The sequence below is a fragment of the Cupressus sempervirens genome, chromosome 4, assembly GCF_028749045.1.
Source record: "Cupressus sempervirens isolate cs-2001-9-10 chromosome 4, ASM2874904v1, whole genome shotgun sequence".
Lineage (NCBI taxonomy): Eukaryota > Viridiplantae > Streptophyta > Pinopsida > Cupressales > Cupressaceae > Cupressus > Cupressus sempervirens.
Window position 1 is genome coordinate 778,665,324 of NC_143121.1, and position 17,860 is coordinate 778,683,183.

Genomic DNA, 17,860 nt, shown 5'->3' on the forward strand with positions numbered 1-17,860 from the left:
AAGAACCTTGATAACAGGTCTACCATTTATAAGATCGTCATCATATAATGGTTACCTTTTGTTATATATGTCAATGAAAGATCGTCATCTTTCATTAGATATCATATGTGAAATGGTAACCACCATGAACTCAGTCAGAGGGTGGTTGGGAGTCTTCAAAATCGGGTTGCTTCCCCATGTCTGCAAATTGTCTTGAGGGGTTTGTTCCTACATTGTCTTATCTAAACCGTGCATCTTCCAATGTTGATTTCATTTCTTACATTTGCAGTCGACTTTGATACCATGTTAAAGTAACTAAGATCATTTCTGCAAGTGTAGAATCATGGCCATTGTTATTGATGATCTTCAAATGCAGATTTGGATCTCATATAAATATGAGAGGAGACATGTCTCTTCAAGAGACATGTCCCTATAGTTAATCATCATTTAGTTATTAAATAACTATATGTAAAACTCACCTTTAAGCATATATATAATATTAATATATTAACCATATATGTAATATATTATTATATTATTATATTAATAATATATAATGCACAATAATATATATAATATATTATATTACATATATAATATATATAAGATATTTATCTTAAAGATAATTTACCATCAATGAGGTATCTCATGATAAAATCAATCCGACAGAAGCTACAAGTAGTCATGTCTTGTAGAGACATGACTCTACTTGGCCAAAGGCCATGTAGGGGCATGTCCCTACTTGATCACTGTCAGTGTATAATCAAATACAATTAGTTTTCTTCTTAATCGACAATCATGTGGTGGTAAAACAATTACATTCAAGAACTTCATAACATAATAGTCTCTTTTGATTATAAGAGCCCGATTAGTTAAGTAAAGTCATTTATAAATAAAGACACACACACACACACACACACACACACACACACACATATTCTTACCAATAATACGAGACATAAAACAATGTTCATATAAATCATGAATACAAATACTCAATGTAATGAGTATATTACTTCGATTGATGCTATACTTCAACAATATCAAGTGTTACGGTTCCTTTGCATGGATGTGCATCATGTCTTTTGACAGCTGGCAAAAGGAGATGAGGTATGCTTGATGAAGGAATGGGATATAGAATGAAATGAGTTGTAAGAAAGTGGGGAGAGATTGAGGATGCATGGGGAGAGATGGAGGATGCAAGTGGAGGGAAGAGAGTAATTTTGGAATGGAAGTTCAAGATTTGTCCATTTTTCATGCTCACATGTGAGCCCTTAAGAGTGGGTACAAGTGGCTTAAAAGGCTGTGTAAAGGTGGAGAGTTGAGATGCCTCTTAGATTAAAATAGATGGCGGAGATTAAAGGATAAGTTCTTTTCTCTTTTAGTAGTATAAGTATGAACCTTAAAATTCGAGGAAAACATGAGTGGCTAATTAATTAGGCTAGTCAAATAAATGTGTTTATTCAGTTTATTAGTTGAAAGAATTTGTGACTAAGGTTTACTAATTAAGTGGATTTGATTTATCAACATAATAGATATGAAGGGGTTAGTTGAAACTTGAGACATTGGTTGAATTAATTAATAATAAAATTAATGATTCTATTGAGCAGAATAGCTAGTTTGGGAATAACTTGCTAAATTCAAGTAATTATTTATCTAAGTAATTTGCAGGAAATTGATGTGGAGAAGTTGGAGCAGATTTGGGGTACCTATACATTTGTGGAATTTGATGTTATTATTCTAAGTTACCAAATTCTTCCCTGGCAACCCAAAGTCTGGTCCAGTTCTCGCAAAAGTCTGCTCCTTGTCATATTTTTGCAAAAGTCTGCTCAATTTCTGTCAGACAAACCCGGCACAGATTTTACTGCTCTTATGGTGAATTTGCAAATCTGTGGCAGACCCTAGGCTGAATTGTGCCAAAAATGGACTTTGTTTTACCTTTTAAAGATTTGTTTGGTCTATTTTAGTCAATCCAACCCTCCAACAGTAAAGTAGACCGCTAAGAAGGCTAGAAAGATAAAACATATGCCATTTGGACTAAATAACTAATATATGGTGGTGTATTTTTCTATGATGCTTTACTATTAGCATGGCAGTGTATGAACTTATTTTCTTCTGCATGCATACACATATACATACATACATACATATATATACATACATGCATATATATTCATATACATATAACATATATTTTTGTACAGATGAACCCAAAACCAATTTAATCCCACCCCAAAAAATTTAAACAAATTTTGTACCCCAATCTCAAACCCATAACTAAAACCAAATCTGAACTGGCAACTTAGTTATTACTCATGATGTTTCTTGGGTATCAAGTGTTGAATCGCTGCTTTATGTTTGCTTTCTTTTCTAGTGTTCCATGTTAGAATGTCTAGAATGTCTATAATGTATGTAAATGGTAAATAATATGAAAAGTGATTTTCACTTATTACTACTTGTTTCGTGTTCTATTTTTTAACCATAACAGGAGCTTGAAAGCAAATATGTGGCTGATCAGTGGCTGAAGATGAGCATTCAGTCAATAAAGAAGGCATCACCAATCAGCCTTAAGATTACACTAAGATCAGTATGGCCTTTTAATGAATCATATTTTCCAATTCTTCGTTCATCCATTTTGTTAGTTATATTTATCAGTTATTTAGATTGGCTATGTGTTTCTCAGGTTGTCAGAGTCTTATGGTTGGTTGTTTCATGATATTAAGATGATCATCATGAAAGGAAATAGCCAATTTTGTATTTATGTATACGGTTTGATTTAGATGGATAATTTATTTATAATTGATGAACATAATGTTATCTAATATATACATGGGCACATGCTTGGCTATTCTTGTAACCTTCAATCAAATATCAGATTGATTACCTGAAGCATGAAAGTTTTGATGGATCACATCTTTAATTTTAATAACAAGTCATTTATTATAAACTTGAAAAGTCACATACAATAAGTGGTTTATCTTTGTGTGTTATTTATGATCTAAGCTCTCTTGTACAAGTGCATCAATTAGGGTTGGTTACTAATTTGCATTAAAATTTCATTTTCACTTATCCTTTTTTGGTTAAGTACCTTGAATTTGTATATTTTTTTATACTGCCATTAAAGGTTAGCAATGTGGAATATGTTATGAAACTATTACTAGTCAGAAATAATTTCGTGGAAAGCAATATTGTGCATTTGTTCAAAGTTGAGATCAAACTATTCCACCCGATTACTTGAATAGAAATTTAGAAGACTTTTCCCCTTATGATGATTTATTCTTATTTGCAATGATAGTTTTGAACTTGTAATTTTCTTCAATCACACTTATACAAGCAAGCTCAACATTAATTTTAGTTTTGTTAAATAATTTAATTGTATTACTAGAAAGGAAAGAATCCTGTGTGATTGAGAAACTGACAATCTCGTAAGATTAAAACACATGATGTTGTAAAGAGCAAGGTCAAAGAGAGGCAGCATCTCTGTTTTATGTGATGATGTGTTAATGATTGAGATGCAGTGAGGATGATTTATACAAAGGAGATACAGTTCATATAACTTTATAACAATTTTAACTGCACTTTTGTAAATAACAATGAAATACAAGTACTGATGTAACTATTATGCCATCATTCCCCCTTATTACATTGTTCCTAGAAAATTATCATCCAAACCTTAAGTTTCTTCCAAGCCAAAGGACACTCCCTTAAGGATGACACAACAAAAACCAATGATTACATGAATGAATTTCTCTTTTGAAAAATATCTTCTTTTGGAGAAACAAATCCTGAACCAAGCAGATCTCCATCATTTTGTCTCATCTCAAATTGTAGTTTTTAGCTGTGTTCTTAAGCTCTCAGTCGTAAACTCTCTAACCATATAGACTTGAACTATTATAATCCCTCTCTGAACTCTCTAATAATCCCTAAGAGCTGTGACAGAGCTCTATTATTGTCTGCTGACCACTGAAGGGTATAATTCTCAATCATATACTCTAGAGCTCATTAGACAACAATCCATATTGAGCTCAACATCGAATCTTGAACCTAGGAGTCATTAATAAAATGTTCAAGATTTTGGTGAATCGTCATCCTTAATACAAGCAAAATATCCTTCATTAGATTGGTCTTTGAGTTTTCCTTTAAGAACATCACTAGCTCAAGTTTTGTAGGTGCATTTTCCTTTGCACTTAGTATTCCCCACAGACTCATATTCATCAATTGCATTTTAATATTCATTCCTGAAGTACGGAAATAGAATTCAGAAAGCTTGTCCAATAGAATCTCAATTTTAGTAAATATAAATTAATATTAACAAACTTTGAAACCTTCTGACACATTTATTTGATGTACGTATCTTTTTCTCATGGCTTTGAGCATTTCTATCACGACTTAGAGTTCCTATATTGTGTGCCTCATTTACCAATCAATGGCAGACCTTTACAAATAAATAACTACTTGCAATTGCCTCTTTAGTTCCTAGGCTGCACACTTTGGAAACAACTCCTGAACCTTAGTATTCTCTACATCAATCTTTGTTGCTCTAGTACAAATTGGTCTAATGATCTTGGAAGGGTTTCTTCTGCACAATCATTTTAAAATTAACTATTTAATAAAATAGAACTGCTACAAAGAAGTTTTAACAAAACCTTTGCATGCAACATCTTGAGCTCATCGAATTTTGTAAGGCCATATTAATCAAAGGCATTTTGACAAACTGTTTTAGACTCCTAACCATTTGACATACTTTTTTACCAAGTGCAGATCAAATATTTGACAAAGCCCATTCTATTTTAGTTGAAAAGATCAATGTTCAAAAGCTTTCTAGGATCATTTTCTATTTCACGCTATGTTGTTGTGCAATGGAAATTTATTGTTGTCAAGGGCTAGGTAGTTGGGTGATAGTGGGCACTCGCACCCCCTCGACACTTTTATTTATGTTCATTTATTTGTTTCCAAGTGAAGTTGTGTTGTGATAAAATAGAAGTATTGCTTGTGTCATTCGGATACATTGTAAGGTATTGATGAGAATAATGTAAATGCAATTGTGAGTTCTTTGTATTATATTTGTTCTATTACATTTACTTGCATTATCATATGTGTTAAACTTTACTCTATGGGGCAAAAATTTGGCATCGTTGCCTATATGAATTTGGGCATGACAATTGGGAGTTACATGGCAAGAGTTAAATAATGGGCCAACTAGTGAATGAGGATATGAATAGTAGTTTGGAAAGGGAAGAGGCATTTGAAGAGTTGTTTGAAGGTGAAAAAACATTGATTGTAGACTTTACAAACATATTGTAAGCATTGATTGAAACTCACATCTGAAGGGATGTGACACAAGAGGAGGTTCGTGCTAGCATGGTGTGGAATTCCCTAGGAGTGAATCTAGCGATGGACTGGTTGATTTGCCGCCAACCAAGACTATTGGCACCATAGTTTGCAGACTCGAACTTGGAGAGTACTCGGCAGGCCCAAAATTTCCAACTTGGCATATACTCGACAAAAACTCGGGGAAAACTCGGCAACTCAGAAAGTCCAAAAATTTAAAATCTCTTAAAGAACCATTTTTTTTTTGTAGAATACAATTACAAAATGCATTAAATTAGTAATTGACATTTCAATAGAGAAAATGTGTAGTGTGATAGCACTAAAATGATGTGAAAAATGCATCTAATCCAATGTTTTCTCTGCATCAACATTTTTACCTACATTTTTTTACATCTATAAATACGCGAGAGTTAAACTTGAGAGTACTCGCCCAGCAAAAAAACTTGGGAGTACTTGGCAACTCTAAGAGTACTCGGACAGTTTGCAAACTATGATTGGCACAATACTTCATTGTCTTGTGTAATGCACAAGAAGAAAACAATAGAGAGAATTGGTGTTAATGGATCCTACAAAGGTATGAAGAAAACAACCGTAGGAAAGAGGAGTGTGATGAGAGATCAAGGCAACACATCCTAAACCCCTCTAAAAGAAACAGTTAATGCCAAATATCTTGAATAAAGACATAAGTTGTACTTGAAGAGGACAAGAAAACAAATACAAGGCCATTCACAGAGCCTTAAAATTGGAGGGACAAGTAGAAAGAAGGCGGTGATTACGAAGACTTGCCAAGTGGTGGCTTAAAGGGGAGGAATTACTTAAAGAGAATCCATGAAGTATCAAAGGTGGTACCGGAGGACACTAAGTAAATAGTGCAAAAGGTAGTGTTGAAGGGTACGAAGTGTATGGTATTGAAGGGGGTGACAACTGATTTGAATTGATTGAGGAAACTCGACACCGATTGCTATATGTATCACTTATACTGTCTACTTCTAGAGGGAAGTAAAGGAGACCAAGAATAGAGATGTAGGGGATATCAACACAGATGAGGGTGTCAAGAGGACACATGAGTAGGTAATAAAAAAAATTTGTTTGGTTCTAGTATACCAAACTTAGGAGTCCACACTAGACCAAGGACAAGAACACAATAATGGTGAACAAATAGAAACTGCCTAAGTTCACAAGGGATAGGAAGGAGGACCCTTTACAACATTGTTCAACATGGAGACAATTTTGTTGGCCAACGAGTAGACCAACTAGGACAAATGGGTGCTGCATTTTTTTGCAATCCTATGGGGAGTGGCTATAGACTGGTTCTCCGGTGTGTAGAAGACAAAGGTGAATACATGGGACGAGTTGAAAAAAATTATTCCAAAGAAAATTTAAGTGATGTAGGAGCATTTGGGTACTTTGGCAATCTTGCATCAACCAAAAAGATTTCCTATTAATTGTTCATGCCTTATGTTTGTGGGATGGCTATTTCTGTTCGTGGGATGGCCCTTGTTGTTCGTGTTCTTCCTTTCCACGTAGTTAGCTCTTTGATGTGGACCTAGCGCGAATCTTGTTCCTATGCTTGCCGAAATTAATTCCTTCACATGCAAGAGTTATCCTTCTCTTTGTTGGAGGCGTGCTTGTTTCCTAGTAGCTTGAGTCACGTGTGGGTTTGAATTTGATGAGGTTACTTATGGTACAAAGGCTTTCCGCAACCTTGGGGATCTCTTTTTGGATCATGTAATGGAGCCATCTTTGTCCTCGGTGGATGTTATTTTGCATTTCTATTTGGTCTTTCATTTCTCCTTTGGGGTAGGACCCATATTTTGTAATAGATTGCCAGATTGGTCGACTTGTGGTCTTGCTAGCTATATAATTTGAAATCTAGGATTAGGTAAAGCAAAATGAAGTTGGATAGAAGGAAGATAATAAGAATTTTCTTTTGTAAGCCTGAGCTTCTAAGTTCGCAAATTGTAACTTGAATGCATATGACTACAACTAGGTAGACCTTATGCCTGGCATGTTGAAAGAAGATTTTCTCATTCTATCTGCATTGAAATCTATATAATTTCTTGTGGTTTTTTCCAAGATTGTGTTGACTTTTGTATGTAACTCTAGCAAGGTTAGCTTGGGAGTGGTTCTTGGACTCTCTTGTCTTGTGTCATTTACTTAGGGACAATAATGAGATTGTAGCCGAGATCTATAGTACAAAGAAAGGAACCACGAGAGTGTATGAATGTACATCCAACGACTCAGGGAGCTGCTTGGAAAGATGGAGAATCAACCAATAAATGGCCTAAAGACGTGTTGGTTCGTAGAGGGGTTGAAATCCTCCTTAAGAAGAGAAATGAAAATCGTCCCTTTGATGTCGTACAAGGATACGTTCAACTGAGTGATGGATAGAGTAAAATATAAACTTTGAGGAAGAAGAGCAAGTTGTCAAATGAAGATGATTCATCAGACGAATGTAATAGTTATGAAGAATCTAGCAAGAAGGTGCAAGTGTGCCTAAAGGATATGCATCATATGACAAAGGAATTTAAAGACATGAAAGGGAGCAACAAAAAGAACGAGGGAGAATTATAGTTTGTAGGCTGTAAGGAGGGCCATGCAAAAGCCACATACCCCAAGAAGGCCTTCTGTGATATTTGTTAGATAATGGGACACTCGACCAAGGAGTGCCCCAATAAGGCCTTTTGTGATATTTTTTGAGAAAGGTGTATCTTGTAGACATGGGATCAGTAGTGAGAACTGGGAGTTCACAACTTTGAAATTCAATTCACATGTTCTCCTAGTCTTCTCTTCAATGAGTTTCAATTGAACAAGCTTCTCAACACCAACAAGAGGTGAAGCACTATCATTGTTGCAAATGCAGGCACAACTTTTGATTTGTTCATCTATCTCACATTTAAGTGAATCCCGTATACAAACCAATTCAGACTTTTTGTTTTTTGAATTCAAGAATACCGTCTACTCTAGACTATTCAGTGTTTGCAAAAATCTTTTTATGTGTTTTCATCCATCACCACAAAGCCCCTGTCGGATATCCTTTGTAAAGAGATTTTTAAAGAGCAACTCTTAGATTCTTGCTTACAAACCTTGTTAAGCAAGTCCATGATGGTAGCATTGTGGAATTTCCATCAGTAAGTGTAAAGCGGTGTGACTATGGGTGGAGGATCATTTGGAGAAAGGTAGAGAGGAACACCTGCATGAATATCCTAGAACAATTCAAAGAGAAGGAATCAAAACAAAGATTAAGAAACACCCTTAGGTATAGAATACCCACAGGAAAAATCTACAGGTATATAGAACACGTGGAAGATAAGTAGGAGCACCTAGGGGTAAACTCTATGTAATGTCCCCATTTATAGCAGGTTCTTGCAATTGGCTTGGTCAATTCACCATTGCAACCCTCGTGAGTTGGTAGTGGATTTAAGGGTCTTAGTTGTGGGGTTATATGCTTTACAACAGCCTATGGTGTGTTTTGGCTCTGTTTGAGGGAATTACTATTTAATAGTTTATAGTAAGTCAAACTGTTGGTTTCGATGAGCTTAGTTGAGTTAAAGGAGTTGAGTGATTCTCTCAGTTTTTATTTCAATTTTCTGGTTTGGGCACCAAGAATCTTGGAGAAGCATCTATTTATAGTAAGTCACGCCGTTAAGTTCATTCATTGTCTTTCTTCATCAGGATTACGCTGGTGTTGTCAGATTTTGATTTTGATGCTTCTTTAGTTGTGTTTGCAAGATGGGTGAATTATTATTATTCATCTAAATATGCGGAGTTTATTTTTGTTGGTGCAGTATCTTGGTCACCTCAGTGTCATACCTTGTTGGAACTGGGTTGAAAAGTTTTGAATCGTGGGCACAAGAAACAATGGCCTTGTGTCTTAGAGTATTATTTTATGGTGGAAAAGGTCATTTTTGGAAGCCAAAAGCAATTGAAACATTATATTATAATGATACTTTATTATATTTTAATGTTATGTTAGGGAAGCTTTTTAAGTGGAGTTCATTTGGGAAACTTGTGCCATTTGAAGATTATAAATATGAGTCCATTTGATGAGAAAAGCATCCAATTGAATATTATTTTTCTTTTGTTGTCTTTGTGACACTTTTAAAGTTCTGAATTTTTGTGCCCTTGCTAAAGTATAAAGGTTTGGGATCTACAACTGAAGTATTCTAGATTTGATTCTAGAGATTAACTGAAGGTTGTATTGCAAATTGTTGCTGAAGTATAACAATTTTCCATAACTCTTACTGTTTCGTACTGTGCCTTAGGAGTGATTAAATTCTAAGAAGATTGATAGGTTAGTGGAGATCATTGGCGGCTATGTGATTGTGAGCATCTGCGATTTGTGGAAGGGAAATTATTATGCAATGATTTGCAAGTTGTACTCAACCTATGGCAGCACTTGGACTTAATACTTACCTGTTGTGGTTTCACAATGCACACCCCATTTCTCCTAGAAATGGGGACCCCCTAGCAAATTTTGTCTCCCAGATCCCTAGTGCAAGGCCTAGGTCATTTTGGAGCTTTTCACAAGTTTGGGTCAAGCCTCAGTCTTTGATTGAGAAAGTTTGGGGTGTTAGAATTGGGAAGAAATTGGAGATTTTAAGTGTGTCTAGTGCATGAATGTGCACTAGCGCACATGCGTACCTTGTTTAGGTGCGCAGGTGTGCTTAGTGCGGAAGTGTGCACTCATCTCCCTTTGGAGATGTGCACCTGTGTAGTTGCACACCTTTAGAAGGTGCGCACTTGGGGCCAGAGTCTATATAAACCCCAAACCCGCTTGCCCACTCCATTCTTCTCCGCAATTTCCATCCAACCGCACCTCCACACCTTGCTTAGTGTGCTCATCTGCTTGCCAACTTGCAAATATAATCAACACTTAGGGGTTAGAACATACACCAGAAGGTAGGTGTACATGTGCACACCTTTGTTCACCATTTTTAACCTAAAAACCTAAAAAACAACCTAACACAAAGAACACTTAGTTGAGAGAAGGTTTGTGTAATGTCCCCATTTTTAGCAGGTTCGTATAGTTGGCTAGGTCAGTTCACCATTGTGACCCTCGTGCTCTGATAGTAGGATTTGAGGGTCTCAGTTGTGTGGTTATAGGCTTCCAGCAGCCTATGGTGTGTTTTGGCTCCGTTTGAGGGACTTACTATTTATAGTAAGTCAATCTGTTTGTCTCGATGAGCTTAGTTGAGTCAGAGGTGTTGGAGGATGCTCTCAGTTTTTATTTCAGGTTTCTAATTTGGGCTCCAAGAATCTTGGAGGGAGTGTCTATTTATAGTAAGTCACCCTATCAAGGTCATTCATCGTCTTTCATCATCAGGATCACTTTGGTGTTGTCAGATTTTGATTTTGATGCTTCTTCAATTGTTTTCGAAGATGGGTGAATTATTATTATTCATCTAAATACATTGAGGTTGCTATTTTTGTTGGTGTTGTTGGTTGGTCACCTCAGTATCATAGCTTGTTGGAACTGAGACGAAAGGTTTGAAATCATGGGAACAAGAAATAGTGGCCTTACATGTCAGAATTTGAAGTTATGGTGGAAAAGGTCATTTCGGAGCCAAAAGCAATTAATAAATTAGTTTATAATGACACTTTATTATGTTTTAATGTTGTGTGCGGGAAGCTTCTTCGGTGAAGTTCTTTTGGGAAACTTTGTGGCATTTGGAGATTATAACTATGAGCCCATTTGATGAGTAAAGCATTTGATTATTGTTCATCTCTTGTTTTTGCTGCCTTTGTGGCTTTCTCGAGTTTGTCATTTTTGTGCCCTTGCTGAAGTATAAGGGTTTTTGAATTTCTGAGAAGATCTTAGATTCAGATTTGAGTTTGTCATAGGCATTTGTGCTGAAGTATATAATTGTTTGATTCTCCTACTGTATTTACTGTGCCTTGGAGATCGAATTTTTGAAGGTAATCATTGAGAAGTTATTCAGTGTTCAGGATTGTGAATTTAATTGCTAGAGGCCACAATTTCTATGCTACAGGCTACCAATTCAATGTTTGAGGCAGCAACCCCTTTATTATAGATGCCAAGTGGTAAAATTCAATTCCTATTTGCATTAAGAGACTGGGCGGCATAATTACTGGACCTACGAAATACAATTCTAATAATTGGTAACAAATTATGGGCTGTGTGAGTATTGGAAGAGGCCTACATCTATTCATTTCTGATCGGCAATTTATATTTCTGCCTGTGGTTTTATTGTAGAGACCATTGTATTCCATTAAGTGCCTGTGTTTTGGGTGTACTGGGCTGCGTTCGACAATAAGGCAGCCAACTAGCATTATCCACAGGTCACGTCCAGTCATTGCATGTATTCGGGCATTATTTCTTGCAGCAATTCTATCAAGAAGTAGCTTACAGCACCAATATTGGATGCAACAAATTATATCAGGTTTCAATTTGGTATTTGATAAAATTAGTAGCATTTCATATATATTTCAGTGAATTGTTGTTCTAATTAATCTGAAAAACAGTAGCTGAAGGGTCATTGTTATTAGCTTAATCAGTTTGAAATTAGAATGACAAAGTTGTTACTGTTATATTGCTGTTGTAATTCTCCATTCTCTTCGTAACAAAATTTCAAAGAACATTAAAAATATTTGTTTTCTCAATCACATTGCTAGAGAGTTCTTTGCTAACTGTTCGACAAAATGTCAAACTTCTGATTTGATAAGGAAATAAATGTGTTAAAGCTAATTGTTGAACTATAACCAGCTGAGGGTTATTATAGTGTAGACAAGGTGCGCATGTACACCTTTTTGAAACTAAAGACTAAACAAAATTAAACCTAAGGAAAGGTGCGCACTTCCCCAAGTGTGGGGACCTTTTCAATGCACTTAAGGTATATAAGGGTGCAAGGTGCGCATGTGTGCATCCTTAATGCACTTGAAAATAGTTACAAAGCCTAAGTTCAATTTCCCCTCGCACTTGCCTATGCATGTGCGCAACTGCACTAAAATGGTCTCAAAATGGCAATTTAGCGCACCCAGAACAGCTGTAAGCTATGTCACAAGGTTCGAATTCGAATTCGAGTTCAACAACGATGAAATTCGAGAGAAGTTCGGTGAGGCCAAAAAAATTCGAAAAAAATTCGCCTTATATAAATTTCTTTTTTTTAAAATATAAATATTAAATCTAAAAAATAAATAATATTATGTTAAATTTCTATATAATATGAATACATTTTAAAACATATTCCTATTATTAGATTTTAAAAACTTAATTTAAATATTACTAATATATGATAAGAGTTATCTTAAAACGTAACCATATTATATAGATTTAAAAAACTTAATTTAAATATTACTAATATATTGTAAGAGTTATATTAGAACTTTTTATACTAACATAAAATATATTATAATCTAAATATTTAAAATATCAAACTTTAATATATTTAATAAAATACAAATCAATTTTTTTTTTAATAATTTAAAACATAATTAAGGTAGATAAATTTATATTTAAATACTAAATATTATAATTTAGGTCATATATTAAATTCTAAAATATATTACAAAACAAATTAGAAGATTTAATAGGAAGATGCTAAATTTTTATTTTAAAACAAATTTAAAAGAAAAGAAAACTTAAAAATTAAAACTGAATATTTAAATTAAATCTAAATGTTTAAACTTTGAATTTAATTTAGATATTTAGAGTCAAAAAGGAAGCCGACGATCATTTGATCTATCGAGCAAGATTATAAACTTCAGAAATATTTCCGTGGATGGAGTTTGAGCTTCTACGCAGGTTATCATTTACACTTATCGCTGCTTGACATGAAAGGGCATTTATCGCTGCTTGACATGAAAGGGCCCTGCGAAAATGATTTTTTAATATATTTTATTTAAATAATCAGTACCCTGTCGAATTTAGCGACGAATTTTTGCGATTTTTTAGCAGAGTTTTGAAGTTCGCTGAATTTCGAACTTAATGGTTGAAATCCGGCGAACCCTGTGACACAGGCTGTAAGGATGTACTTTTCTGCATATCAGGGCTTTGTGAGGGGAAATTTACTGTTTTTCACTGTTTTGAGTCATTTTGCTAGGATTTTGATAGGTTAGGGGTTGTTTTGTGTTAGATTTTTTAGCTTTCTGGACTAATGTCTACTTTCTTGTGCAGATAAAATGGTGTCATCATTATCTACAATGGCTGAAGAGATAGCTCCTAAACCAGTTGTCTTCAAATGCCAAGGTACACCAAGGAAATCCTGCTTTTAGGATGGACATTCCGAAATCAGACACACCGAGCTGGGGCACATTGACCGGAACGCCTTCCTTACCATTTGCAATAAGGAAAGAGAACGATTTGCAATGGTATCAACACTAATCAGATTTGGGCTTATCAATGCAGGGTCACATCCTAGTTCCGTGCAGTCTTCAGAACTCATCATTGTAAGGAAACTCAGGTGCGGAAACAACTTCCTACACTAATCTCATAAGAAAAATATGATGCAAATCCTATTAAAATCTTCTACACTTACAGATTCAATATCATGTAAACAACAATATTGCAGCCAACCATGCATACAGAAAATAGACAGAGAAAGGAACACATAACACAAGGATTTGCCGGTGGGGAAAAACCTTTCGGTAAAACAACCCCACCCCTTTAGAACCTGCACGATGTATTATCTTCAACACGAGGTTAGAATACACTTGCAATGCAAGTTCAACATCAACAACAGAAGACTCCAGTAGCTACTCGCAGTACCAACAATACACTCACGCATCACATCTCTTCGCAACCCTAAAAACGCTTATAACATGCTCTTCACTTTAAGGCTACTCCCAAAAGGTAAACCGTATTAGGGTTTTACCATTCTCCGAGAAAATATTTGAGTGTACAGTACTCAAATATCGTAGTTGCCACATGTCTTCACCTGTCATTGAATCTTCCTAACATAGCTCTTACGTGTCATAGGAATCCGTCATAACCATTTTAGTCATGATCTCCTTACACATAATTCAAGAGGTCGACACATCAACATTATTTGCAAGAAATACATTTTACAAAACAAATAATAAGAATAGGAATTATACAAGGTTGAGACACCTTATTCCTAACAATCATGGCTCTTGCAAAAAACTATATCATTGAAGAAAAGGTTGTTAGGAGTGTCATAGGTGAGGTAGTCCTGGACCTCCGACCTTGAAACATTATGAAAGTGTTTTAGTTGCCCAGACCTGATCAGTATTTACAGATTTCTTATCAAGGGGCTGAAAGATGGTATCAAGAAAATGAGAAGGAAGCCAAAGATATATTGTTGGAACTGGACACCAAACTTGAGGATTTTGCGACAACTTGGATTGAAGTTGGCAACTACCGATAGGCTATGAGAGATAAATATGGAGCTTTGGATTTGCCAGAAGCTACGCAAGTAATGGAGATAATCAAGAAATACAAGAGCAAACATCCAGACATCGTTTTCGTATAAAGGGTAAGAAAACCTAGATGATGGAAATTCAATTTTGACACTTGGGAAAATTTTGCATTTATGGAACCTGTCATCAAGATGCACAAGGTGCGTAGGTGCGCTTTTCATAGAGGTGCGACGACAATTTTGAAGAAACAACAATGCGTCAACAGTTAACTGCCAGTTCCTAATTTAGAGTATTCCATGCACCGGAAATGCATTTTGACGACAGTTAACTCCCAGAAATGCCCAAAGAACATCAAGCTTCCATTTTTAGAGCTTCAAGTGACTCTCAGATCCTCTTACAACTTCCTTGTTCTTATCTTCTCCTTCTTTTATTGTGTTAAGTCATGTAAAGGCTCATGCACCCATTAATTGATATGAGCAAGAGTGGAGACCTACTTAGCACCATTTAGAGAGTCAATTTGTATATAATTAGATTTGTTTTATTATTTTAGAGCATATATTTGCATGATAAGATCTCTCACTCTCAATGCAAAATGAGGAGATGATTTCTTATAAATACATGGATGTAATATGTACTCTAGGCCATTATTTTTATGCAATAATATATGCTATTGGTGCTCTTATTTTGAGTGTAGTTATTCTTGTCGGAGTGTGTTATTTTTGTGAAGTCATGTTCATAAATAATAATGGAGCCAATGGTTTTATTGTGTTGTTATGATTGTGCGACCTTTTAGTTTTGGTGTTTGCCTCGTGTTAACAAATTCCGCTGATGTACTGAGTTGGAGAAAAGATCACCTATTGTTCCTGCATAGCTTCTTGTCTCACATGAGCCCACTTTTTGTGGCCTTGCGATTTGATGAGAAGTGAAACATCTTTCGGTTATTATTGAGTTCCCATCAACAATTGCATCAGTGGAATTGAGGAAGCGTTGCTCCTATTTTCATTGGTTTCCTACCCGATCTTTTCGACAATATAACTCGTAGACGTGTTGTTACTGTGGTTTATGTCCATTAGGAATTTCCCTTTCAAGTTATTTTCTTTAATCTCTCATTACCTTTTCTTTGTTATTTTCTTTGCTAACACTTGGTTAAAATAGGAATTCATATAGTTGCATCGATAAATTGCATTTAGCATAAAACAAAAAATACCAAAAATACATCTCTTTTGTGATTACTTTTCAAAACGACAATAGATCAAACATCTTATCTGAAATTGGTTAGAACCAGCGAAGGCCTCCTCATGAACATACACATTTATCTTCAATTGAGTAGATTCTAGTAGGTTGCAAGATCGCTAGGAACCTTGGAGTTGATCTTAGATTAGCTTTTCAAGAGAGGTGTTCGAAAGGATTCTTGCTGTTAAGCATCGTGCAAAATGAAAGCTCAACATTACTCAATGTTCATTATTAAGTGCCTGCATTTCATCTAATGGGGGCTGCAATAGAGTTATAATAGGCAACGTTGGGAATTAGGGAGCCTGTTGTTGTGTTTTGAGGCCTGCATTGACTTTCTCTAGGCCTACAATTTAATGATTGGGCATTTATTGATCATAGAAGCCTGTAGATGCAAGAAGAGGACCTTTGTTTTATTAATACAGTCTTGTGTTTGGATTTTCAGAGCATCTGTGATCAGATTTGGATGGCAATATATGTTCCTAACTGCCTACGTGACATTGGAAGAATCATTACAAATCAGGTTCCTCATTATTTAAAATTGAATGTTGTATTGGTCACCAAACCACCTTTAGTTATCATTAATAATTGAAATTTGTTGTCTAGTACTATGCTTATGCAGCAAGGATTGGTAATGTCCCCAATTTTAAATAAAATATTTTAATTAGGTTAATTAATTAAATAGTCCCAAAAATTAAATAATATCACAAGGACTTATTTAATTAATTGATATGATTATTAAAGGGGCTCAATTTTTATTAATTATTTGTTGGTATTTGTTGTGTTAGCATTCTTTGTAAACCCTTGGGAGTTTTCTCCGAAGGGGTATTTATGTGCGGCATGTAGAAAGTTGTTAGTATGTGAATTTGGATTATTTAATTTGTACTACAAATTCAGATTAGAGTTCTACTCGTCTCGTCATTTTGGAAGTGAAAGACCTTCCCTATTTGGCTCTTACAGTTTCAGTGGGATTAAACCCTCGCCCTATTCTATTCTATATTCTTGGCTCAGATCTAGCAAATCAGAGCATTATTTTGTTATCCTTGTTTCCTAGAAATATATATATATATATATATATATCTTGATTCAAATAATGCAATACACTCTATGTTTGTATTAATTTCTTTGTATTCGGTCAATTGCATTGTCATTGAAGGAAACACAATTCCTCAGGCCCATTTCCATTCATTTCTCTATGCTCACATTATCACTGTTTGGCAATCATCATTTTGCACAGTCTACACTTCCGTAAGCCATCAACCCTCCAACCCGTACGGCCCATAGTCTACATGCCATTCCCTTTGGATCGAGTACCCCTTCGGGATGAGATCCCCTTTGGACTAAGATTCCCTTGGGATCAAGCTCCCCTTCAGATCAAGTTTCCCCTCAAATCAAGGTCCCCATCGGATCAAGTTTCCCCTCGGAACGAGATCCCCTTCAGATCGAGGTCCCCTTGGGGTCGAGATTCCCTTCGGACCGAGTTCCCCTTCTTATCGAGATCCCCTTCGGACTGAGTTCTCCTTCAGATCAAGATCTGCTTTGAATCGAGATCCCCTTTGGATTGAGGTTGCCTTCGGACAGAGATCACCTACGGCCAAGATCATCTTGGGAACGTTACAACATCTATATATTATGAGCTTTGTGAAAACACATTATATTGAGTTGTGTTTAACTGATTGCGAGTATGATGGTCAACCATAACTACCAAGGTGGAATATTTATATTAACATTTAGGATGTCCTTAAGGTATCCACATTGGTAAATAATGTCAAAGATTGATACCTCAAAAACAAAGAGTATGATAGTGGGATGTATCTAAGGTGCCTCATTATTTTAAAGATCTTGAGAGCTTCCTTCCAAAGTCCACTTTTGTGCATATTTTGTGTTCATTTCCAATTATAATACCTACCAAGAGTCAAAATGCATAAATAATTTGACACTTGTTCATCCCATGCTCCAAAACCGATGAGAATATTAGCAA

The 17,860-nt window shown here is 35.4% G+C and overlaps 1 protein-coding gene across 1 annotated transcript in view; it reads left to right on the forward strand.

The window, feature by feature from the left end:
• Positions 1–17,860, forward strand: part of LOC149563704 (3-hydroxyisobutyryl-CoA hydrolase 1-like) — a 275,341-nt gene that overhangs the window by 223,867 nt on the left and 33,614 nt on the right. The window contains exon 13 of the mRNA XM_089826843.1: positions 2,468–2,566. Coding sequence (XP_089682969.1) covers positions 2,468–2,566 — 99 coding nt within the window. The remainder of the gene's footprint in view (positions 1–2,467; positions 2,567–17,860) is intronic.